This window comes from Plectropomus leopardus, chromosome 20 (genome assembly GCF_008729295.1).
Source record: "Plectropomus leopardus isolate mb chromosome 20, YSFRI_Pleo_2.0, whole genome shotgun sequence".
NCBI classification, from domain to species: domain Eukaryota; kingdom Metazoa; phylum Chordata; class Actinopteri; order Perciformes; family Serranidae; genus Plectropomus; species Plectropomus leopardus.
The window spans coordinates 22,025,661-22,053,504 of NC_056482.1; the positions used below are offsets into that span (position 1 = coordinate 22,025,661).

Here is a 27,844-nt window from a genome sequence, read left to right on the forward strand (position 1 = left end):
CTGCCATTTAGGCACAGTGGTAAAAAATACTCTCAACATAGCATGCACTTACACAGATAATTATTTTTTAACATTGTTAAAATATGTTTTGTTGAGGACCTCTCTGCAGCAGTACAGTGCTTAGCTTTTATCTCAGACTCCAACGTCCTTATCCAAACTGAGGGTGTGCTGACTGATCTCTGTAATACAGTCTATGAATAATATACCCCACTTCAAAAACTCCCAGCTTCCTTTAAGGTTATAAAAAACACTCAACATCACGTTCACTCACGACTCGGTAACATGAAACATACAAAAACTGGTTTTATTAAGTCTCAGGTTATAGCTGTCAAATGCAAACATGTATTCCACAAAAATCCAGGTTAACTACAGAGAACAGATACTGCTGGCTGTGAGTGCAGAACTACAGTAAGAGCTAACTGAGCAGAAGAGACCATAAAAAAAATCACAACACGTCAATGTAATATGTACAAATCCTAGAGCACAAAATAACTGCATTTGGTCACTGTCGTAAACTGGTAAAATTCAACAGAAAGGGGGGTTCAATTTAATTCTCCAACAGGATGCAAAAAATTCAGAATATTTAGGGGTTATTTTCCAACTGGACAAACTTATCCGTGATATCATACGTAACATTTTCATGAGGCAATTTTGATTATTATACTTCCCAACTTCAAATCCTGGTTTGTTGCCCTTATAGGACGCTGATATTTTGAAACTATCTGGTTATGGCACACAGCGCACACTTACAATGTGGCATTCGAAATTAAGGAAAAAAAACAACAGTATTAGTGGTGCCACTTGAATAAATAACAGCTGTTAAGATCCGCATGTGTCCTTTTTATCCCTAAAGCTGAATGTCGAAGTCACCTCTTCACCTCAGAATCGTTTAAACAGTACTACACTATTACGCAGGCAAATCAAAGGCAAAAATCATACAAAGGCCAAAAATAAGCGTTACATTTATTGTACCAGAAATGCACGTGTGGGAGTGAATAGTGAAGCAGCGACATCAGAGTTAATGCAGTGTCAAAAATACTCAAGCACCAGAACAAAGCATCAACATTGTTGTAAAGTATATCAACAGTCTCCAACTTCTCTGTGGAGGCAACACAATCTGGCACGTTTACAGACACATGGAATATTTCAGATGAACTGACTCGGCTGATACTGTATGTGGCTGTTGTGTCTCATTTGGTTCTCCTTGCTGAATTTCATTACCTGAAAGCCCTCTGCATCCCGCAGGAGCTCTCTGCTAGAAAAAAGTCCTCTTTTCTTACAACAAGACATAGAAAAAAATGTAGAAAAAAAAAAGAAATATGAATGGCCCAAAAGATCCAAAAGGGCTTAGCAGTCGCTTCTCCATAGCTTGATGGTTTTGTCATTTTCTAAAGCCGCAGATGCGATGATGTTCTCTGTCGGGTGGCAGGCGGTCGAGATGACGACGTCTGAAAAGAGATGAGAAGGAAAATTGAAAGAGCGCTAAGACGGACATGACAGTTTTATAAACACATTAGAAGGAATACAATTTATTTGCCCAAAGCCACAAACATCTGGTTTAAAAATAATAATTTGGCTACTAAAAGACAGCTGACACTAAAATATGTCACATTTAAAGCCAACTCGAGATTTTTAAAATCAGTGCGTTCAGAAAGAAAGTTAAAGTGTGTCTCTTGTACCTGTGTGACCCTGGAGTTTCTGCACGATCTCCTTCGTCTGCAGGTTCCAGATATAAACCATGTTGTCCTCGGAGCCCGACACGATCCACTGCAAGAGAGCAGCCACTTAGCTTCAGTTACATTTAGCTGCACGCGTCAATTATTTATTATTTTGCAAACTGCGCGGGTGAGGCATTATTACCAAGCAGTGTTTGTTAGAACATTGTTTTAACACATACTCATAGCAACGTATGTTCTTACCTTTCCACCAGTGACGGAGAAATTAGCAAATATGCAGTACTTCTCATTTTTGTGTCCCGTGTATGTTTTCAAGCACTGAAATGTTGGAAGAAAAATGAAAGTTAACACACGGGCAAAACTGCAACAAATGTAAGTAATGCAATTGACTCAGGAATAAGATGAGTTACATCGTAATATGCTTACACAAGACTAGTTCATATTCATTTGTACTTTTCAAATAAAAAACAACAGTCTGTAATATGATTTTTGCAGAATATTTAAAAATGAATTATTAGTTATTTACCTTTCCTTTGCTGTAGTCCCACAGCTTCAGCGTACTTAAAAGTAAACACATACAGAAATGCAACTGTTAAAACAACTAGCATTGAAACTATGATGTAACTATATAAAAACCAATAGTCTTTTAATCATATTAGATTTAATGTACATTGTCTTTATATTGAACTGCAGCAGAGGAAAACTTATTACAGGGTTATAGCGCCCTTTGCTGGTGAGAAACTTCAACAACATGATGGTCCACCCTCTCAAATACAAAGAAGCATTGACTTTACTGCAGGTACGATATACTCACTTGTCCAGTGTAGCAGCCAGGATGTATTTCCCGTTGGGCGAAAACTTCACAAATGACACAGGAGGGTTGTCATCATCTATTGTATAGAAAACAGTAGCATTACAATCAGCACGCAAACAAGGACAAACAATATCTAAACAGTTAATATAGTGTCTGCAGAGAGAATTCAACCATGTTGACCTTTTCACATATTCTATGATGCTTCATTTCAGACAGAAATAGAATTTTACGTCTCTACTTCACACCACATACTGAGCAACTTACCTATGAGTGTCTTTAAACACTGCCCTGATGCCGTGTCCCAGATTCGGCTGGTAAAGTTAAAAAAAGGAGAAAAAAAGTTATTTAATTAATGGTTATTAAGATATTTCAATGTCAGGTAATGCATCAAACATACAAAACCTTGTGTGTCTTATTGAACATGTTTTTCTGTCTTTGTGCTCTGTTGACACAGAATCCTGATTTTTTTTTTTCCTTTTCTTTTTAAGAGCCAGCAGTGAAAGTGATAAGAAATGTGAAACAGAACATTTATTCCTTTATGAAAGAGAATGTTGGATCAGGCTAGAGCACCACAAATATGTACAGTGGGAAGTGTTGCCAGGCGAACCAGACGAGCTTGTTTCTGAGCTTGTCCACACAGACAGACGCAGGCACATGAACTTGGATGCAATTTTAATGAAGTTCAAACATTTGTATTCTGTTGTCATGTAGTGTTTAAAGTCTTTAAGTAGGATACTGTGTGTGAGCATAGCATTTTAGAATACTGCATCAACAGCTGAAAAGTAGGAAAACTGGTTTATGTAAGTACATAACTGCATGCACTACCGGGACAAATACGTTTTTAAAAAAATCCATTAAGTGTTAAACTGAGTGAGCCATAATCTGCTAATGAGAGCAAAAGCTTGACTTTTTCCACAACTACTTTTAGAAAATGTACTATTACTGAGGGCAAAGGGCATCATATTTTTCTCACCAAAGGCCGTCGTAGCTACTGGACACGATCAGGGAGCCGTCCCTGTTGAAGTGAACCTGCAAGCCGAGACAGATCATATTACTGTTACCATGTTAATCTAAGTCTCGAAATTCCTCAAATGTCAAGAATAAAACAATAACTTACAGCTGAGACGGGGTCAGAATGAGCAGGCAACGTTTTCAAACACTTCCCGGTCTTCACGTCCCATATCCTTACACTCTCATCAAACTAGAAGCAAAAAAAAAAAAAATAACCAATCACGTTTCACTTTACAAACCCGGACAGAGACATGCTTCTAATGCTCAGAGCGAGTGCTTTAGCAAAGGTCGAACATCTGCTTTCCATTTACTGCTTTGTTTTTATGCCAGGAGCTTCGTACTCACCGATCCTGACACGATGAGATTGGACTGGGGGTTGAAGTTGCAGCAGAACACGTAGTTGCTGTGACCTTTTAGAGTTTTTAAGCATTTCCCCTAGATGAAAGGAAAAACAAAAAAGAGTTGAAATGTCACATTCTCTGTAACAAAAAGGAAAAACTGCATTTTATTCAATGCCAGTATTAGACCAAGGTCAGCATGTTAACTCTGGGAGTAACTTCAGCTTTAATGGTGATGAAAATTTTACTTTGACAGAAACCGCAGACATGAACCTTGAGAGTTTTCATGGATTTCAAACTTCATGAATGTTAAATGTTACAAGGCAGCTGCAGCCGGTGTGTAGACAAGATCTTCGACCATGTTTTTTTCAGCGGTCCTGTGAAGCCCTGACAGGTAGCATGATCTGATTGTACTGATACGATAACTCATTATCTTTTAATCAATCTGCTCTCTTACCGAACTGACGTCCCAGATTTTCAGGGTTTTGTCATCCGATGCAGACACCAGCAGGTTGGAGTCAGAGGACCAGGCCACGTCTGAGATACCCTGCGCATTCATTGGAAACAAATTAGGAACACAGAGGCTCTGATTCTGACAGCGAGGATGGAACCAATGTAAGTAGAGTAAATAATAAATACATGGCTCATTCCAAAGTGATTTATTGCGACAACTGATACTCTAAAATTTAAATTTCATAATGCACAGCGCTCTTTATTTTTGGTCCGCTTTTAAAATCTTTATCATGCTACAACAACTCTGCATGGGTAAAAACAGGGCAAATAAAAAAAGTTAAAAAAAACTAACAAACACAAACACAAATGGAGAATCTGTGAAACTCACGAGTTTGTGTCCAGATATGGTTTTCTCAAACTTGCCGTCATATGCTCCCCAGATTTTGATTAGTTTATCAGCAGCTGTAGAGACAAAATACACAGGAAATGAGTGTTGCTACAGCCTCTGCAAATCTAGACTTACTACTCTGAACAAATGTTTCACAATGTGGCATAATAATGACAAAGGCAAAAAATAAATAAATCTTGAAATAGTACATAGACTGAAAGAAAATGAATTGGCAACTATTTTAATAACTGACAATTGGGGAATTTAGTGAATACCTTTTTTTAACCATTTTTCTTTTTACATTTCATGGACTCTGATTAATCGGCAGATAAACTGATAATGATACTAATTGTTATTACAGCCCTAATATATACCACGGTCCATATGTGGTTTATAGAAAACATCAGAGAAAATGGTAAAAAAAAGAACTTACACGAGCTGGCGAGCCATTCTCCACTTGGACTGAATTTGACAGAGGAGACGGCTTTGGTGTGGCCTGCTAATGTGAATTTCAGGCTGTAGTTTGGCTTGGCAGGTGCAGACTGTAAATTAAAAGCAAACATTACATTAAAAAAATCTCCCCCTGATGTGTGACAAATAGGCAAACATAAATGTATGAAACATTACATAAAGGATAAAGTAAGCAAAGTGGGCAATCAAAGCAAATACTCGAGATATTAAGAAAATCCAGACCTTGCTTTGACTGGCGGATGCTGATGGGACAACTGGAGGTTTCGTGTCTGTCTCTGGTTTCTTATCTTCTGTTGCCATGGTGAGGAAATGAGCATCTATTTATCAGGATCCTGAAACAGAAGAAACAGACATTAAAATAAGTTAGTACTTAAATTATTTTGAAGTCTGCCAGCACTGTTGCATTCACAAAAAAACCTAAGTGAAAAGTATCTCACCAAGTGCAATATCTGAGGATTTAAAAGACATGCAGGGTTTAAGTATCTGCTATTATTCATTCAGCAAATAGCCAAACAGAGTATAAATGAGAGAAAATGGTTGTAATGGTTGGCCTACGAAATGATTAAAACTGTAACACTAATTTCACCAGTGCATGCACGCATCATTTAATTCAATGCATTTTAACTGCACTTTACAGCATGTGCCAGATTTAACTGTCAACGTGCTCAAACTGATATTTATGCTAATCATGTAGGCTAACTATGACAGCTATTTCAGCTATCTGCTCTTTCAATGAAACAATTCAGAGCTTTGCGACCACTTGGAAAGATACTACGTGTCTCAATAAATGTTGTAATAACTGGTTAAGTATGCCTATGTGCAGTCTTTAGTTGTTAAAAAGACAAACTGTGTGGCTGCTTTCTACTTCAGCATCGCGTTATCTATGTATTTTGTTAGCTCTATCAGCTAGCAACAAGCCAGCTAACATTTACAAGCCTTATTGGGGTTAAAATGATTAAAGGGAGTGATTTTATACAGTCAGCTACGACTATAAGAGTAGCTAGTTGGTATAAATGGCAAATAATTCGAGTTGAAATACAAAACTTTTGAGAGAATAGATATTAAACAAAGGACGACACGGACTCCCTTCCATGGCTAGTTCAACTCTTACAGTAGCTACAATCATACTGTACATATTGATTTCTATATTTAAGATTTGAAGCCCGACACAAAGGCATAAAAAGTCGATTTTAAATCCGTTGTTTTGATCCAAAAGCTAATAGCAGTGTGGTCATAAAGCCGTCTGCTTCAGATGCATTGATGCTGTTGACAAATTGGCTGAGCAGCCACGGAGGGGCCCTCCATTCAAACAATGAGGATTCAGTCACAAGCCGATACTCACGGGGATTTGATGCAGCCTCGCGGTCAAACTGGTGCTCCTCGTAAAGATTGGACGGAGAAATAAACGTATATTTATTCAGACGATCATGGAGAGCGCATGCATCAAACAGCTCGCTCCTGGATGTTTGCCTGCGAGGAGAAGCGGGGAATGTGGTGTGGTGGTAATTCTTTGCGCATGCGTCTTACTCTCAGAAGAAAGGGAAGCCACTGAGGGACAAAAAGTGTCATAGCGTCACTTTGGTTTTAGCAGTGGTTTTACTTTTTAACCTCCTGAGATTAAAGGATTTTTATTATTATCGTGTGCAGCAGTATATCAACATTTCACAGGACAGTCAGATCGTTGTAATTGAAAAGACTGTTTATTGGAAAAAAAAACCCAAATTTTGCATTCTGGTTGGTTTGTGCAAATGTTTTGGGTTTTTTTGGCAAAAAAAATTTAAATGAGACATGTAGAATTTATTTATTAATTTATTTACCAATTTAATGATAGTCATTTACCTATTTATTTTATTTTTATTTATTTGGATCCCCATAACCCACTACCATGGTAGAAAGTACTCTTCATGGGGTCCATGCAAGTAAACATGACATCATAAAATAAATCAAAATAAATTAAAACAAATGAAAAACTAAACTAAACTAAAACTAAAGTAAAAAAGAACAAAAATCAACAAGAAAACAGGAAAACTACAAAAAAACACCCACCAATCCAAAAAAAGGATAAATTGATAACAATGAAAATAATGTTGACAATAAACATTGACAGAATAAAGGGATTTTGATAAATTAGCACTACTTAAAGCTTAGATCTTTATCTTTATTTAACAGCAGTGTTTGTACCAGATAATGTGTTCAAGGGACGTCGAAAATTTGAAAATCCAGCTATAATTTCTTTTTTTTTTCTACTTTCTGGATCTGACAACTGGTGTTATTTTGGTGAGCTAAAATAAATAAACAAAAACATATAAAACACATAAAACATACCCTGGTTTGGAAGGCATCAATAAAATGAATACAAAATACATCTATTTCAAGATGCATGCACCTCCTTTAAACCAAAATAAAGTACATAAGTAGCCCCCAGTGTATTGAATATATATATATTTCTTGCAGCACAACTCCCTCTCATAAATAACCAACAGTCCCTTATAATATTAGGCTCGACACACTCCAGTCCAGTAGATGGCGATGTCCACCTCTGTTTACAACCCGCCAGTGACGTCACCAGAGAAGAAGAGCTCATGCAGGTTTGTTTGTTTGAGTCAGAAAGTTTCCAAAGTTGCTGCTCTCCGAAATTGACTCGACTTTGTAGTTGTGTCTCTGTGTGTAGCAGCCTCTTTCTGACGCTGAGCAGCCTCTGAACTCTGCTTTCAACGTGTATTTTCAGGAAAACGAGTCAGTAAAAACTCCACTAGGTTCACTGACAGTTTCAGGGAATGTTTGGGGTTTTTTGCCGTTACTCTCCCATCATACCCTGCGACACCCTGTTGCCGTTATGCGAAGGTAACAGGTAAACTTGTTTGTAAGGTAGCTTTGCTAAAACTTTGTGCTGAAACTGAAAGCTGGACTGTCGGACTTCTTTGTATGCAGCATCTCTTGTAGGCAGCATGGAACTAATTATGGTAACGATAAACGTTATTCATCATTTTGTAATGTTTGACGCCGGTGTTTGTAAGTTGGTGGCCCTGTCGACGTTTCCTCTCGCCGGCTAGCTAGCTTAAATAAGTAAGTTAATGTTAAGGTGTAGTGTGTATTTATGTACCAAGATAACTCTTTGCTATCTGTCCACCGTTAAGTCAGCTGTTATAGTAGTATTTCAAGTCATGTGAAAGCCAGTAGGTTTATTTATTGCCATAAACTTAAGTGTTATTTAGGCTACTCGTTAAGCTACACTGTCTCATGTTTAATAGCCATGCTTTAACTTCAAAATCTCTGACTTTTAGCCCCTTTTTTGTCTTATTTCCTGTACAAAGTGATAAAAAAAAATGCCCCAGAATCACATATTATACAAATAAAAGTAAAGCTTCAATTACATTTTATATATTGAAAGACCAATAACAAACTGCATGAATCAGGGTTTCGGCAGATCCTTAAAAGGCCCTTAAATTCATTGAATTTGTTAATCTTAAAAATGAAGCCTTAATTGGTATTGAATTGTCTTAGCTAATTTTTACAAACGTCTTAAAAAATGCTCAGTCATGGGTCATAGGATTTTATTAATGCTTATTTTTCTGATGTTGCTTTGTGAACTTTCAAAATAAGTGGTAACATCTTATGTTAATATTGTTATTATTACTATTAGTATTAGTAGCAGTAGTATTTATTCATTTATATATTTATTTAATTATTTAGTGATTTATAACATTTGCCAAATTCCTCTGGCATGAATGTCACCAAAAAAAAGTCATGCTTTATGTTAAAATAAATATTTGGGCAAAACTGTCCCTGTGCCTAAGCAATTTATGTCGGTTCATGTTTTGTTTTTAATTCAACATTGGTTGCTGTAAAATTGGTTTTCAATTTCAATCCAAGAAGCATTAAAAATTCTTGTGTTGAATCTAACTTGCCTTAAGCTGTACGAACCCTGCTAAATAATTCAGCTACCACTCACAAAGGCTTTCCTTGGCCTGTCCAAAAATACACCTGAATCACTCACAGGAGTTGCAAAACAAGCTGGCATAAACGCACAAGTCAGTAACATTCAGCTGTCAATGTAAAACCATCCAGACAGATTTATTAATGAAAGCTGACCGTAACCATCTTGTGAACTTCAAATATATTTATATTACATGCTGAGTTAAACTCTGGCATTTTATCTCAGTATGGAGTCTGCTGTTCTTTGTCTGTACCAGTTGTCAAAATGTAGACTTAATGCAGGGTGTCTGTAGGTCCTTAAAAAGTCTTAAAATGTATTGAATTCAATTTTATAAATATTAGGCTTTAAAGGTCATTAAATAGTTTGAAAATTTGGGTATTCTGTTATGACCTGTTTTTTTATATGACACTGTTGTATACAAATTTGAAAGTAGATCAACCATAGTTGCATTAGGCTTATCAGTACAGACTGCTTAATGAGGAATGATTTGTCACCACACTGTAAAAACGCTGTTTTTGTATCAACAGATCAACTTGTCTGGTATGAAAACGTTGACTGAAGTGAGCTGGCGTTTTCCTCGGAGCCTTCGATGAGCTGACAGACGAAAACTACAGAAGATAACAGAAACCCTCAGAGGTTGAGTTCGCTGCTACAATCATGTCGGCAGACACAGAGCCGGACCCCCCACAGTTTGTGAATCCTCCGCCTCCTGAGGTGACCAACCCCGACAGGCCAGGCCGGAGGACCAACCAGCTTCAGTACATGCAGAATGTAGTGATCAAGTCCCTGTGGCGGCACCAGTTCACTTGGCCTTTTTACCAGCCTGTTGATGCAGTCGCTCTTGGACTTCCGGTGAGTAGTTTGCAAATGTTGTCAGTGTTCCTCAAACCTTTAAAAGTCATTTAAATCCAGCATTTATCACAACATATTGCAGCATGTAGTGTTTGTTGTTAGTTTTTATGCCACAGGATAGGCGATGGCTGTGGCCAGAGACATTGTGTTTTTGTGTTCTTCGTTCGTCCATCCGTCCCATTATCATGAACACTATATCTTCAGAACATCTTGAGGAAATTTCTACAAATTGGCATGAATGTTCACTTGGACTCAACAATGAACTGATTACATTTTGGTGGTCAAAGGTCACTTTGACCCCGTCTGTCACATTCTCGTGGATATGATATCTCACAAAAAAAACTTGGGGGAATTTTGGCACAAACGTCCACTTGGACTTAAAAATTAACTGACAAGAATTTGTTGGTTGAAGGTTAAAGATCAAGGTTACTGTGACCTCACAAAGCATGTTTGTGGCCATAACTCATGAATGCATATGGTAATTATGACAAAATTTCACATGATGAAGTGGTGACATTTTATTTCCAAAAGGTCGACGGTAAACTTCAGTATGACAATATAATGTAAACTGTAAGTGCAACCTGAAATACAACCGACATACAACCATCAGGTGGTAATTCTGTTTTTTTAAATTATTTAATTAATTTATTTTTGTGTGCAAAGAACAAATAAATGTATGCTTTTTAAGGAAATCAATGACAATTGGACAGTTTAACATTAAGTATTTGCTAGCAATTTTTAATGTAGTTAACCACCTGCTGTGATTTTGCAAGTCAAAAACTTGTAAAAACTGTAAATCTGCTTTTTGTATTATGGCACTGTAGTGGTAATTGTTAAATATTCTTGTTAAAGTCAGTTAGATATTTGCAACCAAATACAGTTTTTCAGTTTAAACAAAACTGTTATTTACAAAGAAATCAAAGTGCCATATTTGCTTTGGACACCTAAACCAGACTCGTTTTTTTTACACAGAAACTCTCATATATCTGTCATCCATCTAAAACGTATAATGTGATTTGTCTTGTTTTATTGAAAAAGGTCTGTTTTCTTCTTTTCTATCACTGAAGTAAAACTGCCTCTAAATCCTTAGATTTCCTCTGTTTTTGTTATTCTTTTGTTGCTGCTGTTGTTGTCGTCTGTGTTTTGTTCATCCCTGTTTTTTGTTTCTCTCTTGGTTGCGGTTGTCTCCTAATCCTCATGCACACCCAATTTAAACAACACAACACAGTGAGTACAGAGACCCTGAAATGTGGCATTACACTCAGCCACAGTCTCATCTAATATTTATGAAGCCCATAACATAACAAATAACCCAAGAATTTTCTGCAATAACCTTGAATGTATAGCACTCCGTTTTTATGCATGTCTATACATGGTAGTCAGCAGTTAAATAATGACATAATGCTTTTAAGTAGCTACTACAATTATGTAATTTAACTAATTGATTAACTAATTTAAAAATGACTATTTCTTAAGTAGTCCCCACTGCGGCTCTTAATTAGTCCTCATTAAAAAGTGGTGGATTATTCAAAGTTATAATCCAGACACTGTTTTGGAATGAGATTCATCCAAAACTGTCTGCATGGCTGAATACCTTGTGGGAGAATAATTTCAGTTTTTTACAACTTACATCATTTTGGTTTGCATTTTTGTCAGTTATGATGACATTGTCTAATTGCTGAGACCTGTCAACATGGTGACATTGATACAACAAAAACAGATCAGGGAAGAAACCCAGGTAAAAAGATGATCAGACAGGTTGTTAAAAAAGCAAACATTTTAGCCAGATTATCTGAAATATTTTGTAAGGAGGTAAAACTGAAAGTGAACTCACCTTAAAGGTCTTTAATGATACCTCATTTCACAGGAAACTGTGCTATACTATCACCTCAAGAATATTTCTAGGATTAAAGGTCTGATGTCGCAGCAGGACCTTGAAAAACTTGTCCATGCATTTATCTTTAGTCGAGTTGACTACTGTAACAGTATCTTCTCTGGTCTGCCTAAAAAGTCAATCAGACAATTGCAGCTGATCCAGAACGCTGCTGCTCGAGTCCTTACTAAGACCAAGAGAGCGGATCACTCCAGTTCTGAGGTCTCTACACTGGCTCCCTGTCTCTCAGAGAATAGACTTTAAAATTCTCTTGCTAGCATATAAAGCACTGAATGGTTTAGGCCCAAAATACATCAAAGACCTTCTAGTCCAGTATGAACCATCAAGACCACTCAGGTCATCTGGTGCAGGTCTGCTCTGTGTTCCAAAAGTCAGAACTAAACATGGAGAATCAGCATTCAGTTTCTATGCTCCGTATATCTGGAACAAACTACCAGAAAATATCAGGTCTGCTGAGAGTCTGAGTTCTTTTAAGTCAAGGTTAAAGACTCACCTGTTCACTGCTGCCTTTGACTAAAAGGCTTTTTACTTTTTAAATTTTATATTTTACTTCGAAACTCTGCACTGCACTGTTTTCCCACTTTCCCACTTTCCCACTTTTTTTTTTAATCACCTTTCACATGCTTCTTTTATAATGTTTTAAATGTGTTTCCTTTCCCCCTGTTGTTGTATTTCAATGTTCTGTGTGAAGCACCTTGAATTGCCTTGTTGCTGAAACGTGCTATACAAATAAACTTGCCTTGCCTTGCCTTGCCTATAGATAGGTATTAATTTAACAGTCTGCGCTCGTTTTCACTTTCAGTTCCAAATAAATTTAGCTAATCTGGACTGATATGGTCAGAACTATCAAAATAAGAATAAACTGGAATGATCCTGCCAGTGGAAAACCTTTAAGGTTTGCAGGAATTGTGCAATAATACATTTTTCTTCATCAGATTCTTTTGAAGATGTGGTGAGAAAAACATGCAGTAAGACTACATCCATCTGACACGTTGACTCTTTTTTCTTATTCAGGATTATCATACAATAATAACGTCTCCCATGGATTTGGGAACCATCAAGAAACGACTGGAGAACAACTACTATTGGAGCGCGGCCGAATGTATGCAAGACTTCAACAGGATGTTCACCAACTGCTACGTGTATAACAAGGTGGGAAGCTTCACGACTGGAAATGCATGGTGCTAATTAGCCGTACAGAAACTGAACCCTCATAGATCTCCCTCTGCCCTCCAGCCTACAGATGACATAGTGCTGATGGCACTCGCCGTGGAAAAGGTTTTCTTGCAAAAGGTCGCTCAGATGCCACCGAGGGAGGTGGAGATTTTTCCTCATGCTGCCAAAGGGAAGGGCAAAAAAAGTAGCACTCAAGGTAATGAACTCACACGTATGAACACAGGAAACAATATTTCAGGCTGCTTCACATTTTTATAGTTATTAGAGATAACAGTCGTTTCAATCGAAGGAAGGTTTTGCATGCATTGAAGGGATGCTGAGCACCTTGTACATAGGTGTTGGTTTTTGGCTTGTGATCAGTTAACCCTTTGACACCTGGAGCTGCATCCCTTTTCTCATGCTACTTTCAGATGCCTTTCACAAGTATTTAAAGCTTTGAATCCAGAGCAGGTTGGTTGGTTTCTTTCCAAAACATGGGGAAAATGGCAATGAGCAACTTGTTAAGAAAAGTTCCACAAATCGCAGGGAATAATTAGATTTAAAAAAAAAAAAAGCTTTTAAAAGCAAGTGGAAAAAAACAAGGGAAAGCTGCATTTAATTGTATTATTATTTATTATATAGGGTCCACGTTGAAACATATAGAAGTTGTCCTTTAAGTTGAGATGGTGTGAAGCATATGCTTTTGCAGTAGTTGTATACAGTTTAGGGACAACAGGGTAAGTTGGATTTGTGAGAAAGTTAAAGAAATAAATACTTTTTTTTTGTTAAATGAAGTAGAAATAAAATAAAATATGACTCAAATTAGGCATTTTTTTACAGCCTATATTCTTTATAATAAAAGTCAAGATGCTGAACCAAAATCTCCCTTAAAATGTATTTTTGTTTAATAAAGCCATTAGAATTATATAGGTGTGCAAAACACTTTTAATTTTATTGTGGTCGTTTGTACTAGTATGCTTTATTGTGTGCATAAAAAGCTGCATATTTCAGCCTGCATGAACATCACTGTCACCCTAAAGTCTGTGACAGTTCAGCCAGCAGCTGAGATTAGCTGCATCAGCGACTCTCAGCCCCTCTTCTTTATCCATTCTGTTTGAAGACACTGCTCAGTGCTCCAAACTTTATAGTTTCTACCCCGAGGGTCCTCTTGAATTTAGCAGTCAGTGAAATTGGGTTTCTCCTTAAGTGTGTTTTTCTCATTCCACCTAAATTATAACATGCACCGGTAATGTATACGGCTATTAGCACAGTAATGATGGGTGCAACGCTAATCCGTTATGCATACATGTTGGAGTGCAAACTTTACACAAATTTACTACCACAAACAGGTAGATGTGCTTGCTTTTCAGAAAGCAGAAGGGGGAAAAATCTACACAGAGCGACACAGAAATATGATTGATCTCATTAGCTTGGATGAAACACAAACACTGGATGTTTTTCACCGCTTCTTGTGGTCACAAAAAACGAATAATGTAAAAATCTAAATGCTTTTTTCTCTTTCTTTTCACTTGTGTTTCACGCAGGTGGGCAGAATGGAAGTATGACGACATGTTCCTCAGTTACAACCTCCAGTTCGTCCTCAATGCCCGAATGCCCTTCACAAACTGCCTCAAAAGTGAGTTTATGTCTCTGACCCTAAAACATATCTTTTTTTTTAAATCACAGAGCATTTTTTCTTATTGTGGTGTTCTTTTTTTAACCAATGAAGAAAGGGCTGAAGCGGAAGTTCAACGCCAACACTGATTTGTCCTCAGCAGTCATAACCAGTTTGAGTGATCCATCGGGAAGTAAGAGGAGAAGTGAAAGCCGAGTCAGCAGTCCCTCTGAGAAGCACTTTGGAGAAAAGGAGTTGCCACAGCGAGAAAGTGAGCAGCTCAGTTATTGCAACGACATCCTGAAGGAAATGCTGTCTAAGAAATACGTCGCCTACGCCTGGCCTTTCTACAAGCCCGTCGACGCCGAAGCTCTGGAGCTGCACGATTACCACGACATCATCAAATACCCCATGGACCTCGGCACTGTTAAAGTATGAACTGCATACTTTTCATGCACAAAAACATTTTCTTTAATTTTTCCCAAATCATATTGACTTGATAGCTTTGACTTGTCATTTCCAGCAAAAGATGGAGAGAGGAGAGTACCAGGATGCACAAAGCTTTGCTGCAGATGTCAGGCTCATCTTTTCCAACTGCTACAAGTACAACCCTCCAAATCACTATATTGTCACCAGGGCCAGAAAACTCCAGGTGTGTTTTGAATTACATCATTTTAAAATGAGAGATTAAACATTTCTGGTTCTTTTGGCTCTGGTATCTTCTTCACTCATTTTGTCATTGTGTGTGTTTGTTTTAGGGCGTGTTTGAGCAGAAGTTTGCAAAGATGCCAGATGAACCTGTGGAGCTGCTTACGCCGAGGAGCGCCGGGTCCGCTAAGAGTGCAGGTTTTAGTGGAGTGGCTGCCAACAGCTCCTTCAACTTCGACAAATCAGACTCCACAGAGGAGCGTGCCACCCGACTTGCTGAGTTGCAAGAACAGGTGGGTGCAGAACAGGTGGGTTTCTACACAGATCCCTCACCTACACTCATCATTGTCTGCTTCTCCAAACCTGTTTGTTAGACATCTTTGTAACCATAGTAACTCTCAGCTTTGCAACTTTTTTCTACTTTCCTGATGGATTTTTGACCATATGTTCATGCTGTTAGGTAACTGTTCACTTGTTTACCATATATTAATGAAAATGCATCAGGTCCACATGCATAATTCCTACTTGATGCATGTCTAAGAACTGTATAATAGTCCTGCCATTGTGAGGTGAAGGGAAAAGAAATGATATTGCTTGATAAACAATGTTGTGTGGTGGGCCACATTAAGTATATTTTGAAAGTCATTTGCCATTTGAAATTGGTTAGAGGACCAATTGACCCTCGGGCCAGACTTTTGACATGCCTGGCATGGATGCAACCTGTAAAATCTCCGTGTGCTGTAAAATACATCAGGGTGAATGCAGTTTTCTTTAAAAAAGTCATAATGGCACAGTGGCTCAATGGTTAGCACAGCTGCCTCACAGCAAGAAGGTCCTGGGGCGCGAGTCCCTGCCGACCCAGGTCTTTTCTGTGTGGAGTGTGCATGTTCTGCGTGGGTTTCCTCCGGGTGCTCTGGTTTTCTCCCTCCCCTCCCATGTGAGGTTAATACACCTGTCAGTGCTCGTGACCAAGGCGCTGGCAGAAGATTTGAAGTTGGTCTCTGAGCGTTGCGCGCGGCTGCTAACTTCTCCGTAAGGGATGGGAAAAATGCAGAGGTTCATTTTGCTGTACAGCGTGCTTTTGACAGTAAATAATTATTCTTTCTTCTTCTTCTTCTAAATGTCTACAACATTGAGACATTTAACTGCATTTCTCCATCTTAATATTTCTATCTTGTCAAATTAGTCAAGCTCTTTTGCATAACGGTCCATATTTCTGATGTTACATTTCTTTAAACATACCACTGAACCTACTTTCTCTTTACTTTGTACGTGTGCTTACCTGTTTGCAAAATGTAGATTAACTGAGCTCACTCTAATAACCATATTACTACATAAAACCAACTTCTGTACTGGACTACTCATGTACTACACTTACCTTTATACTTAACCGGCAATGCTTGAATAAGAAAAGAAGGAAGCATTCAGTGTAAGTGTCTGATAGCTGTAGACACCTTTTGCAATGAAAATAAAGTTTTTGCATGAATTCAAATCTCTCTCTCACCCACACACTGAATCCAGCAGCTTCAGAAGGCCCCATTCATTTGCCAACATGAAAAGGGATTTGGTGTGCTGTTAGAATTTATCTGCTTCCATGACAAAATATTTCTGCCACCTCATTTTCTGGCTCTCAAACAGCGGCGAGAAATAGATGCATAAAGTATATCAGATGATGTGCTTTTTTCTTTCTTCGCTGACTCCTCTCGTTGTTTGGAGAGGATATTGTTGACTGATTAGATCTCGTGCTGATCTGGGCTTGGCCTGCCATCCAGTAAATCGCTCAATGAGACTTCCTTGTCTTTGTTCTTACACTTCCATCCCCATCTAACTTGCCAGTGCACAGCAACAAATTTCTTGCTTGATTCATAGTGCTGCTTTCTTTCCTGGCACTTTTCATTTTAATCTTACAATGTGGCACCACAAAAGCCAATTTCTGTTGCCACCCTACCAGCTCAAAGCTGTTCACCAACAGCTCTCTGCGCTCACTGAAGTCCCTGTGATAAAACCAAAGAAGAAAAAGGACAAAGACAAGAGAGAGGACAGCAGGCAACATAAAAGCAGGTAGGCCGTTTTAACTGAAGATGTCTATTTTTATACCATGCCGCTTCCATATAGAGACCTTTGACTGCTTTGCTGAATTTTAGGGAGTCGTGGAAGGAAAGCAAATGGGATTCAGAGGATGAATCTCTGCAGATGACGTACGAGGAGAAGCACCAGCTGAGCCTTGACATTAACCGGTTACCTGGCATTAAGCTGGGCCGTGTGGTGCACATCCTTCAGACACGAGAGCCCTCAATGCGTGGCACGGACCCAGATGAGATTGAGATTGACTTTGAGATACTGAAGCCATCCACTCTGCGGGAGCTGGAGCAATACGTGAGGTCTTGTCTTTATAAGAAGTTCAAAAAATTTCAAAGTAAGTATGACACTTTGCTGCCACCCTCCTTTGAATAATTTGATATTAAGGTGCTTATTACCCAAAACATTTCAATTCCATCAGCATCTGTAGCATTTAATCGGTGATGCTGCTTATTTTACTTCTCTTCATCCAGAAAAAAGCAGGGAAGCTGCGTCTCATCACGTCAACTGCAGCAGTTCGTCTGATTCTGCCACAAGCAGCTCGACTGACTGCAGTTCAGAAGACAGTGACTCGCGACAGCTATAATAATTTAATTTATTTCTTCTTTTGGCACAAAAAGAAAACACTTCACAGCTGTTAAACATGCTTATTTTTGTAGTGTCTGATAAGAAAAGCCAGAGACGGATATTGTATTTTCCAATGTTTGGAAAATTAAAGTTCCCATGCAGCTTTCTTTGTATTCAGTGTGGCTTTTCTCACTCTTTTATTTATAAATCGCAATATCCGTCTCTGGCTTTTCTTATCAGACACTATAAATTCACAACATGGCTGGATGACATGCTGCTGGGGCCCGGGCACATTTCATAACATCTGAGTTTCAACCAATATCCTGCCTCAGTCACTCATTCTGTCTGTACTGTTTAATTACAGCAGAGGCCTTTTTCAAATATTTCATGGAAATGGAGTCATGTTCTTTTTAAGTTGTAGTTCTTCCCAAGTAAAAAAAACTTTTTTTTTCTCTTACCTGTAGTGCTAGTTATCAATCTTGATTGTTTTGGTGTGAGTTGCAGAGTATAGGCAATATCGTCCATAGAGATGTCTACGTTCACTCAAATATAATGGAACTAGTTCACTGTATTGAAATCACAAAATGACAAAAAATTAATTAAAAAATCGGCAATGGATCTTTCAAGAAAATATTTATAGTCCCAACATAAAACTATGTAGATTAATGTTAACCTTGCAACTTCCATTTAGAATTTATAAGGAGCACATAAACATCTGAATTATTGTTTCTAACACGCTATGATGTACTGTAGGTCTAAGGAAAAAATAAATACTAGGCAGGACTAAGGAGAGGACAAGTCATTGAGGACAAATGGTTTATTTTCTTTTTCCTGTGTCTTATAGATGTAGCTTCCTTCTATTAAAACTTTTGCTTCTCAGTTATTAGCAGGACTGACATGCCAAAAATGAGCATAATTCATTTAAGTGATGAAAGTTGAATAGCTTTTCTTTATATTTATACTGTTAAAGGCACTTAATGCATGTAACAAGTCAAGTTCAGTTTTCACCTTTAAGTTTTCAAGTTTAAAATGTGTTTTTTTTTGTTGTTTTTTTTTTTACCTCTGTTTTTTATTTCATGAACAATTTCATTTGATGTTCACCTTTCTGGGTGCCATAAGTGATTATTGTTCCAAGCAGAACAGTCAATACACTGTTTAAAATTTACTGTTTTACAGTCCTGCTGAATGACCTTTGTAAAGGGCCACTTAAGGTTTTTGCATTTTGAAGTGTTTTGGTCCATTTGCAATGAATTGCTCATACTGCGTTCTTTTCAGCATGGTGTAGTGCCCTAACTTCCATTCATCCTTTTAACATCCTGGTATGACAGTAAACTTGCTGAGACTTGAGTTCAGTAATCCATCAAAGTGAACATCATGCCGGCTGTTATTTATGTCTCCTGCAGTTTTGGTGCATGGTAATGCAGTGCAGACCTTTGAAAATAGTCTGCTCTTAAAATAGTCTACTCTTAAAACAACGTTACCATGCAACAATAATAGACAAAAATAAAAGGGGAAATGATGAACTGTCAAGTCTCGGCTACTCGATGAGGCCTGGAAAATCATGTTCAAACTTCTGAAACAACTTGAAAAACACAGCAGGAATGTCTTTTGTAGTAAATGAACCACAATACGAAAAGAACAAAACACTGAAATGGCCCCTTTTGTAAGTTTTTGTTCCCAACGTCTTTGTGGGTTGTTTTTTTTTTAACAATTTTTGTTGCTGTTAAAGTTGTAATATAATCCTAATTTTTAATCCCTCAATTTAAGGTGAGGCTTTTCTGTTACTTTTTTTGTTAATAAAAGTAAAAGCACAAAGGTGGCCTTGTGTTTATTTAAAGGAGTAGGTGCAAACAGCCCTTAACATTATGCATTTTAGTAAACAGTGTGCTCCACTGTGAAAGACAGCCCTCTTGCCTGAAACATTTACTCCGCTTTCAGCTGGCCTGCCAACTGCTCTGCAGAAACTGGCACCCGCCCAGCTGACCACTTCAAACAGCTGGTGCCTCCACCCGCTTTACGCTCCATCAGATCTCAGTGCTTAACTCTTTACAACGTAGGCTGGGAGCGCCGGAGACGTGTGGTCAGGGTGGTGTGTATTACTAAAGCACTGACTCATATTGGCAGATAAGAGTACAGATCTGGATATCTGAGGCCCAATTGTGCTTGCAGTTCAGTAAACAACCACAAGATGGCTACCATACACTATGAAAAGCTTTATTGGCTTCAGTTTTCATGGTTTCATCTGTGAATTTCAGAAAAGACTGCAGATGGGACGGGTTATGTATGCTCAGTTCTGTGCATTTCTTTTTTAACATATTACTTTGCAATGCATTCCATCACCTCATAATAGTAATGCAGCTTTAATTGATTTTCATTAATTGGGAAAACTATATTAACCCTTTTAAACCTCAACTGATATCAGTTTTCTTGTGCTGCGTTCAGATGCCTCTCTTAAGCTATCTGACCCTTTCAAACTGATGCAAATTGGTCTTATTTCTTCCAATAAAGCCAACAAAGGCAATGGCAAACTTGTCAAGTAATGTCTGACAAATTACAAGAAATAAGTAAAATGTAACAATAAAATTACCTGAAAATTAATTTTAAAAAAGATGGGAGCATTATTAGAATCTAATCAAAAACTGGGGAAAAGCTGTCAAAAAACATAAACATACGATAAAAATATATAAAATAAACACTTTTTTTTCAGTACCTTTTTAGGTCATTTTCTTGTCTTCTCTGTATTAAAAAAAATAATAAAACCAATTTGCCCAGGTTTCAAGGGTTTAAGAAAGAACACTAATTAAAAAATACATTCGCTGAGTCACTAAGCATACTAAAGGCTCTTTTATGAAACCCTGTAAAAGAGTTCATAACCTAATATCAATTGTGTTGTCGGGAAAAAGGGATAATTCGGCATTTACACTCTTTGTTCTATCCTTGCACTGTGCATGTAGCAGGGAGACGTGCTCTTTGTGACCCGCACTCCCATCATGCCATATGCAACATGCCACTCAGCACTCGCCAACAACCTTGGGGTATGATTGATCAGTGCCATAACGTCAATGACAAGTAGTCATTTCTGCCACTTCTGGCCATCGCTCACGATGCATGAATCCAACACTAAAAAGACCACACACATGCAACTATTCAGACACTTAACACAAAACTGTGTTTGCTTTGATTAATGGATCTCTGGTTTTCATTTTCTTTACAGCATCTTGTAGAACATAAAGAAAAAAGGGGTTAGTCAGTTTGAATCAAGGGATGTAGAATGACCTGCACATGTATGCACTTCTGTACAGTAAACGATTTATGCTAATGTGACATATATCACGAATTGCCAATTAGCTGATGCTGTTCTCAATAAATGTAGTCTCTTTTTTGTATGCTCAGTAATTAACAAAATATATAGAGCTTATTAATTTATTTTTAAACCATTACTTATCCAAGAAGGTTGCTGAGTGTGTTACTTTACAGCACTGCACTGCATCACATTCACACACAGCACATATAGACACTACTGGGAGCTGCCAAGAATCTTACATATGCTTATACTCAGCAGTATCACTAGATCTTGGTACTTTACCATTTATGCTCAGATGTCCCAAGGTTTCTTGTGTGCTGTGTTCTTTCCTTGAATATTATCTGTTGGTTTTCTGTTGGAGGAATTACTGTGACTTCATAGAGAAAGCCATGACATGATGTTCTGACCTTTCGTTGTCTGTCTAGACATGGATTTTAAGAGCACAGATGCACTTTTCCTTTAACAACACAGTTTTCTTAAATTTCATACAGCTTCACATTTTGTCATAGCTGAATGCCAAACAGTAAAATCCTGCTGTTAACATGCTAGGATGCTGCAACCAACATGGGGAAATCATCAAAAGCACATGGTTAGGATTAACAAAAGCACATAGTTAGGATTAGGCAACAAAGGCATTGGTGGTTAGGTTTAAGCAAGACAAGCACGTAATTAGGTTTGGCTTTAAATTCATATGGGAGGTGAACACCAGGCTCACACTTGGCTTTAGTATCTTGCGCCAAAATCACTGAAAAAGCAGTAGCATTTGACAACTTTGGAATGAGAACGGGCTGGAAGGTTTGGACTTGTGAAAGTCCAGGAACACCACCCAGAACTGGTTTTATGACAAAGACAACCCCAAAGGATCATTTTTCCAAATGCCCAAAAACTGCATATACTATATGCTGAGTATATGAGGACATTGGCACACATAAAAACTGATTTTCAGGTGAATCTGTGATGACTAAGATCTGTTGGGAGTTGATGCGATTAAACTCTTGGGCCCAGAAGCCTGAGGCAAATTGGAAAATACAGAGACTTACCAAATCTGTCACTGAAGATGATAGTAAACTGCCTCAGGCTTTCTGGCTGTCCTGTCCACCGTAATGACTAGATGTGTGTAACTGCAGGATTAGGAAGGAGTCCTTCATGGTGAAAATAGTTAAAGCTCAAACCACTGTTCAGGAATCTTGAATTGTTCAGGGTTGAAGACCAATTGGTATTTTGCGTACAGGCTGTCTTTGTGGGTCACATATGTCTTTTCGTATTCCTGCAAATTCTGAAACCAGGCTTTTCTGTCTGGGTGTGAAAGACCCTGAATTGTTTGACGATGAATAAAACATTGCCTGTGTCATAGTGGACATCAGTTAGTTGTTGGCTTCTGATTCTTGAACTGCAGGCCTGAACCTCTCGTACAGAAATGATGAGCAGTAGCCATCATTTATACAGTTGATGCCCTAAGTGAGGCTGTGAACAATCAGTAACAGTTTGTATGTCTTTTTGAGTTGAAGCTGGCAGCTAAGGAAAGAAAAGTGGAGCCCATAGACAAAGCCCCTAACTCTGCAGTCTGACGTGTCTTCTACTTCATTGCTTTGACATGACTTAATTTACTTTTGGTACCAAGAGCTCTCATTACAGAATCTCCCTAACATCCTATCTTATCTTATTTCCTTTTCCTATTAGCGATTCAATTTTCTTAGTCATTTAGCTTCTGTTTTTAGCCTTGCCGTGACACTTTGGGACTTGCTCTGGTAAAATGAGGGAAAACAATGCATGGGATGTGACAAACTTTCTGATTGGCTATCATCTGTCATATTCAGACATAATAATGTGGTGAGGAGAAGGTGATAACATTAGAGGAAGAATTAGTATTTGAAGCACTATGACTGAAGAATACAGTTGAGGAAAACCTGAACAGTTGTTGGGTGTCAGAACTGAAACTCAGCCATTTTCATGTTGTGTTAGTGTTTATCTTGCAGGTTTGATTGGTGATGTGCAGCTAATGTGACTAGCTTCAATTGCAGGTTTAGAGGCTGAGAAAATATCAACTGCCAAGCGGATCAGCTTTTAGTTTATATGAATTACTAATCATTTAATCGTTTTTATTTTGTCAGACTCCTCATAGCTAAAATTTATATAATTTAGCTAAAATGCAGTGAAGTGGGTAGTCTGAGAGACCGCAGCGAGACCCTTTTCATTTTTACATTGGCAACCAGAGGGACATGCATGTTGTCAATTGCTCAGCATAGTGTAGTGTACGTAGTGTATGGCATAGTTTTGTGGTCTGCCATTCTTAAAAATCTGCGTTGAGTAAATTTAAAAAATGTGGTTGCTATTGAGGGTAGCTTGACTATTGAGGAATGGCATTTATATGCAGAATGTCCTAGGTCGCACAATTGATCGATTCTCTCTAGTCTGCAGTGTTTTAACTCTAACTTCTAATATTGGATCAGCTCACTTGGAACTTTGACCAAGTTGGCGCCAAAAAATGGCTAGGTACCAGGCACTATCCACAAATTTTGCTCATGGAAAACCAAATAAGAGTCTAATGGAGTAGAGCTTTGCTGTACTATGCGTTAGAAATGCAGCATTAGCAGCAAAAGTTGCAACACAGAGTGGATGCACCCTCAAATTTTGAAAGAATGCAGGGGAAGAACTTTGCAATTAAAATTCATCACCTCCAACAGCTCTTGGAAGTCTGCATTAGTAAAGAGTCATAGGCAGTGCAAAACTGCAGGTATCATTGTCTCTGCACTGCACTTACAAATAGTTGATATCCCCAGAGCCCCTTTCTTAGCTGTGCTGGTTGCTGGAGATGGCAAAAGATGTTTTTTTTAAGATCCAGTGCTGTAGTTCTGGTACATCATTCTGTATTCTGTAATCTCTGTACCTCTTGGCATTCAGTGGAGTTGAAATAATTTTGGATGGGAGGCCATTTTTTCACAGGCTGTTCCCAAATAGGCTGAGGAGGAAGATTCCTCTGACGCTGATAGATAGAACGCAAAGAGTCCACAATATTCTGTATCTGTAAAGAGCTGAAAGTGGTCTTTGAGAACCCCCTTGAGCCATATAAATTGATGATTTCAATGCATCCACTTGTACACCCCCCCACCCACACACACACACACACACACACACACACAAAACTCATTGTCTTTCAGGTACAGAAAAGCTCAGAATATCAGACTTTACTGCACTGCTCTGTGCTGCTTTATGCCTGGAGATAAATGAACCAAATTTGTTACGTCCCTGTGGGAATCTGAAGGTGGAAAGGGATGATTATGACTGAGTTGAGAAAGTAATGAGACATGACAAAGATGGCTTAACAAGAAACAGGTGGCATATTGATTTTAATGACAATTAAGTGATTAATTGACTAATTATGATTATTTTACGAACAAGGACTGACATTGGGAAATCTAATAAAGAGGAGAGAGACAGGGAAAGGAACAAGGGAAGAGCAGAAATAAAGAAGGGAACAAAACAGAACCAAAGTATCTAAATTGGAGAAGACAATAAGAAGACAAAAGGAATGGCAAAACGCTATTGGTGTTATGGTGATTTGGGTTTGGATTAGTATTCGCAGACATCATGGACAAGTTGTAGAGGGCATCTGAGATCTAGGTGTGTAGATGATTGTGTCCACAGAGAATGAGGGAATACATAGGTAAATTGATCTTTTTTTTCCACTAAATTATGTGAAGCCTGAAAAAATCTTTTCCTGTTAACCTAAAGATGAAATGTTTGCTTAAACTTGTATTACTCATTTTTCCTCGGCTGTAGCAGTGGAAACAAGTTGTAAACATAACACTGACATAACCTTTTACATTGATGTGGCAAGCTTGTTAAAAACAGGTGCTTAACTACATATCATGCAGACATTAAGCAACATTAGCATTAATTTTGAGTTGTTTTCATCCACCTGATGTCCACTTTGTCCAGTATGCACTTTCCTTTTCACTTTGTTTTGCCCACCATCAACCCTCAGGTAAATATTTGGCTCTTTAGGTGCTAAATGTTCCACAAAACACACCAGCTAGCCTCTTACTTTGTCTTTCTGTATGGAAAGCATTGCCAGTCATGGTAAAAGTAATGGTTTGTGTTGTGTGTTTTTGTTATACTCAGGTTAAATCACTTTGAAATCAACTTGAATCTTACCATAACCCCTTGAAAACAAAACCTAATCTTAACTACTGGGTGAGTAAATGTTGTAGATATGATGACAATTTCACATTGTCAGTTGATTAAAATAGAGGTCAACTGTATTAAAATGAAGCTTACAGAGTTCTTATACAGTTTGGAATTTAATGTGCAGACTATGAGACAATGGACCCTTGAGCACAGCACCACCTCTTCTTCAAGGGAAAAAGACACAGAGTCTTAGTGGTTTTGCCTTTTTTGTGTAGTTGTTTGGTATTTATTTGTATTCTTTATGCATCTTTTTGTGGTTCTGTATCTCTGTGGTCAATTTGAGGTCATTTTGGGGTGGTTGTGGTGTCTCTCTGTAGTTCCTTTGGATGGCTTTGTGGTCATTTTAAGTATTTTTCTGGTCAGTACATGTTTCAGTGATGTGAGTGACATTTTGCAGATGAAGGACAGTGGGGGCCCTTACACTATGGACCCCTGGGCCTGTGCTCAGTTGGCCTGTTTGGTAATATATCTACGTTAGTAATAATAGTAATAACAATAATGGCATTATGATTACTATTAGTGTTACTATATTATTATTATTATTATTATTATTATCTTCATAATCCTCATCACTGTTGTTGTTGTTGTTGTTGTTGTTGTTGTTGTTAGCAGTAGTGTTGTTATAACTATTATCATATTGTTATTATGGTTATTACTGTTGATGTTGTTGTTGTTGTTGTTGTTGTTATTGAAGGCATAGAGCACCAATTACAAATTTTTGATGGGTCTGTAGGCCTAAACCTCTGAGTGTGTGTGGTGGCTAGTGGGTGTCAAGCTGTAAAAACAGTGTATACTACATTTCCCATAATGAAGCTGGATAGTTTAAATGCCAGCAAACCCAATGCACCCAGTTTGTAGGGATGCCTTTCTGCTAAAAATGGCTGTGTAATACTTGCTCTGACATGTACATTTGGTGGACTGCCCCATTAATAATCCAAAATCATTGTTTTGATATAGTCCGGTGAGTAGTCACAATAATCCACTTCACACTGGGACGATGCTTAATAGCCTATTACTAGGCCACCCTCTACCTGCCAGCAGTCAATCACACGTGTATTTGATTGAAGTGTCCCTTTAATCCCCTTCCTCCAGTACCTCGCGCAGTGTGCGCTTCATCCGTCAGAGGGCGCATCCACAATTCCTAGCTCAAAAATATTCCCCGAAACTCACATTCTTGGAGTATGGAGCCACTCTAACGAAAGTGTGGATACAGTATTCAAGTTTTACCTTTTGCACGAGATAATCAGCGCGCGCTCAGCACCCGGGTCAACACCGCGCGAGGACGCTTTCTCCTCAGATTTGTGCAGCTTGGGTCGGAAGTTGGGATCGCTAAACATCTCCGTCCGAAAGGGAAACGAGGAGAGGGAGACGCGAGAGAGAGGACATGAACGGAAGGGAGGCAGAAATCACACACAAGCCGAGCTGTACCCACGCGTAACGCAATTCTGGGCGTGCAGAAAGACGCCAAACAAAGTAACGTTATCCGGATAAATGTAAACACCGATGTATATTTTTCCTTTGGACATGTTTCCGCTGCCGGGGAGCGTTGTTTAGACTGCTGTGGAAACAGGGATACCCCGGTGTTGTGGAAGGACCGCTCTGTGTATTATCTCCTTTTTTTTTTGTTTGCTGTGGAAATTACGGGAAGTTCTTGTTTTTTAAACTTCCGAGGAAACGTTAAATGCAAATGCGGTAGGTGAGTCCGGGCTTTGGAAACAGACTTGAAACGCTTTTTTTGTGTGTGTAGTAGGCTGCTGTTTGGTTCACTGAAATGTGAGACACTAGTGAAGTCGCTACATGACAAACCGCTGCACCCAGCTGTTTCACTAGCCTCTACTGCAACCTTTCATTCACGCCTGTTTGGATTGGATATGCAAAGCAAACTTTTTAAGAATGAAGAGAAGAAAATTCCCATAGCACGCCTCTGTTGTCTGCTTTCATCGCCGCCGTCCTCTGAACTGGATCTGTGTTATTATTTTAGTCTTTTTCAAGCCTTCATTTCCATGTTTTGGAGACAGGAGAGCTGACATGGGATGGGAGTATAGTGCGGTGACATACAGTTGCGAAATTGTCTGAGTATCGAGCTGATAGTGAATGATTAAGACATCCGGAGCAGGTAGGGAACCGACCGTAGTGCCTGTGTGTGCGCCGTGAAGCAGCCCGCTTGTGTGAAGCAGCTCGACGGTTACTTTGTGAGGAGAGTCTCCCCGGAGCCGATATGGAGGAGTGGAGACAATGCGGGCGGTGGTTGATAGACTGCAAGGTCCTGCCCCCGAACCACCGGGTCGTGTGGCCCTCGGCGGCCGTCTTCGACTTGGCACAGGCCCTGCGAGACGGGGTGCTCCTGTGCCAGATGTTGCACAACCTCTCGCCCGGATCCGTGGACCTGAAGGAGATTAACTTCAGACCCCAGATGTCACAGGTGAGCTGCAAACTTCAAACCCTCCAGGCAAT

The 27,844-nt window shown here is 38.7% G+C and overlaps 3 protein-coding genes across 8 annotated transcripts in view; 2 read left to right on the forward strand and 1 right to left on the reverse strand.

Annotated features, from left to right (window-relative positions):
• Nucleotides 1-283: 283 nt before the first annotated feature.
• Nucleotides 284-6,664, reverse strand: wdr5 (WD repeat domain 5). The gene is made up of 14 exons (XM_042509181.1): nt 6,494-6,664; nt 5,374-5,483; nt 5,114-5,222; nt 4,681-4,754; nt 4,297-4,386; nt 3,847-3,936; nt 3,608-3,691; nt 3,464-3,519; nt 2,755-2,801; nt 2,491-2,566; nt 2,203-2,236; nt 1,920-1,994; nt 1,680-1,767; nt 284-1,448 (listed from the first exon to the last, which is right to left on the reverse strand). The coding sequence occupies exons 2-14, from the start codon at nt 5,449-5,451 to the stop codon at nt 1,348-1,350; spliced, it is 1,002 nt and encodes a 333-aa protein (XP_042365115.1). The 5' UTR covers nt 5,452-5,483; nt 6,494-6,664; the 3' UTR covers nt 284-1,347.
• Nucleotides 6,665-8,008: 1,344 nt separating this feature from the next.
• On the forward strand, nt 8,009-17,979 carry LOC121959594 (bromodomain-containing protein 3-like). Of its 4 annotated transcripts, none has more exons than XM_042508995.1 (11): nt 8,009-8,114; nt 9,616-9,940; nt 12,849-12,986; nt 13,071-13,206; nt 14,534-14,625; nt 14,719-15,036; nt 15,128-15,256; nt 15,363-15,560; nt 17,204-17,313; nt 17,397-17,668; nt 17,805-17,979. In XM_042508995.1, exons 2-11 carry the CDS (start codon nt 9,746-9,748, stop codon nt 17,915-17,917), a joined length of 1,701 nt encoding a protein of 566 aa, XP_042364929.1. In that variant the 5' UTR covers nt 8,009-8,114; nt 9,616-9,745; the 3' UTR covers nt 17,918-17,979. The 4 variants fall into 4 exon arrangements, with proteins under 4 accessions (XP_042364929.1, XP_042364931.1, XP_042364930.1 ...); XM_042508997.1 differs by having other exon boundaries at nt 17,225-17,313; XM_042508996.1 differs by having other exon boundaries at nt 15,363-15,545.
• Nucleotides 17,980-26,589: 8,610 nt separating this feature from the next.
• Nucleotides 26,590-27,844, forward strand: part of vav2 (vav 2 guanine nucleotide exchange factor) — a 237,670-nt gene continuing 236,415 nt past the window's right edge. For all 3 annotated transcript variants that reach the window (XM_042508992.1, XM_042508993.1, XM_042508994.1), the window contains exon 1: nt 26,590-27,812. In XM_042508992.1, the coding sequence (XP_042364926.1) occupies nt 27,609-27,812 (204 nt within the window). In that variant the 5' untranslated portion in view covers nt 26,590-27,608. The remainder of the gene's footprint in view (nt 27,813-27,844) is intronic.

Coding starts and splice junctions, on each gene's coding strand:
- wdr5 (XM_042509181.1), bottom strand. CDS start 5,451: ATGGCAACAGAAGATAAGAAACCAGAGACAGACACGAAACCTCCAGTT. Junction 2,802..3,463: donor AGTAGCTACGACGGCCTTTG/GTGAGAAAAATA, acceptor TAACTTTACCAG/CCGAATCTGGGACACGGCAT. Junction 1,995..2,202: donor GGGACTACAGCAAAGGAAAG/GTAAATAACTAA, acceptor CCAACATTTCAG/TGCTTGAAAACATACACGGG.
- LOC121959594 (XM_042508995.1), top strand. CDS start 9,746: ATGTCGGCAGACACAGAGCCGGACCCCCCACAGTTTGTGAATCCTCCG. Junction 14,626..14,718: donor CTTCACAAACTGCCTCAAAA/GTGAGTTTATGT, acceptor TAACCAATGAAG/AAAGGGCTGAAGCGGAAGTT. Junction 17,314..17,396: donor AGCAGGCAACATAAAAGCAG/GTAGGCCGTTTT, acceptor GCTGAATTTTAG/GGAGTCGTGGAAGGAAAGCA.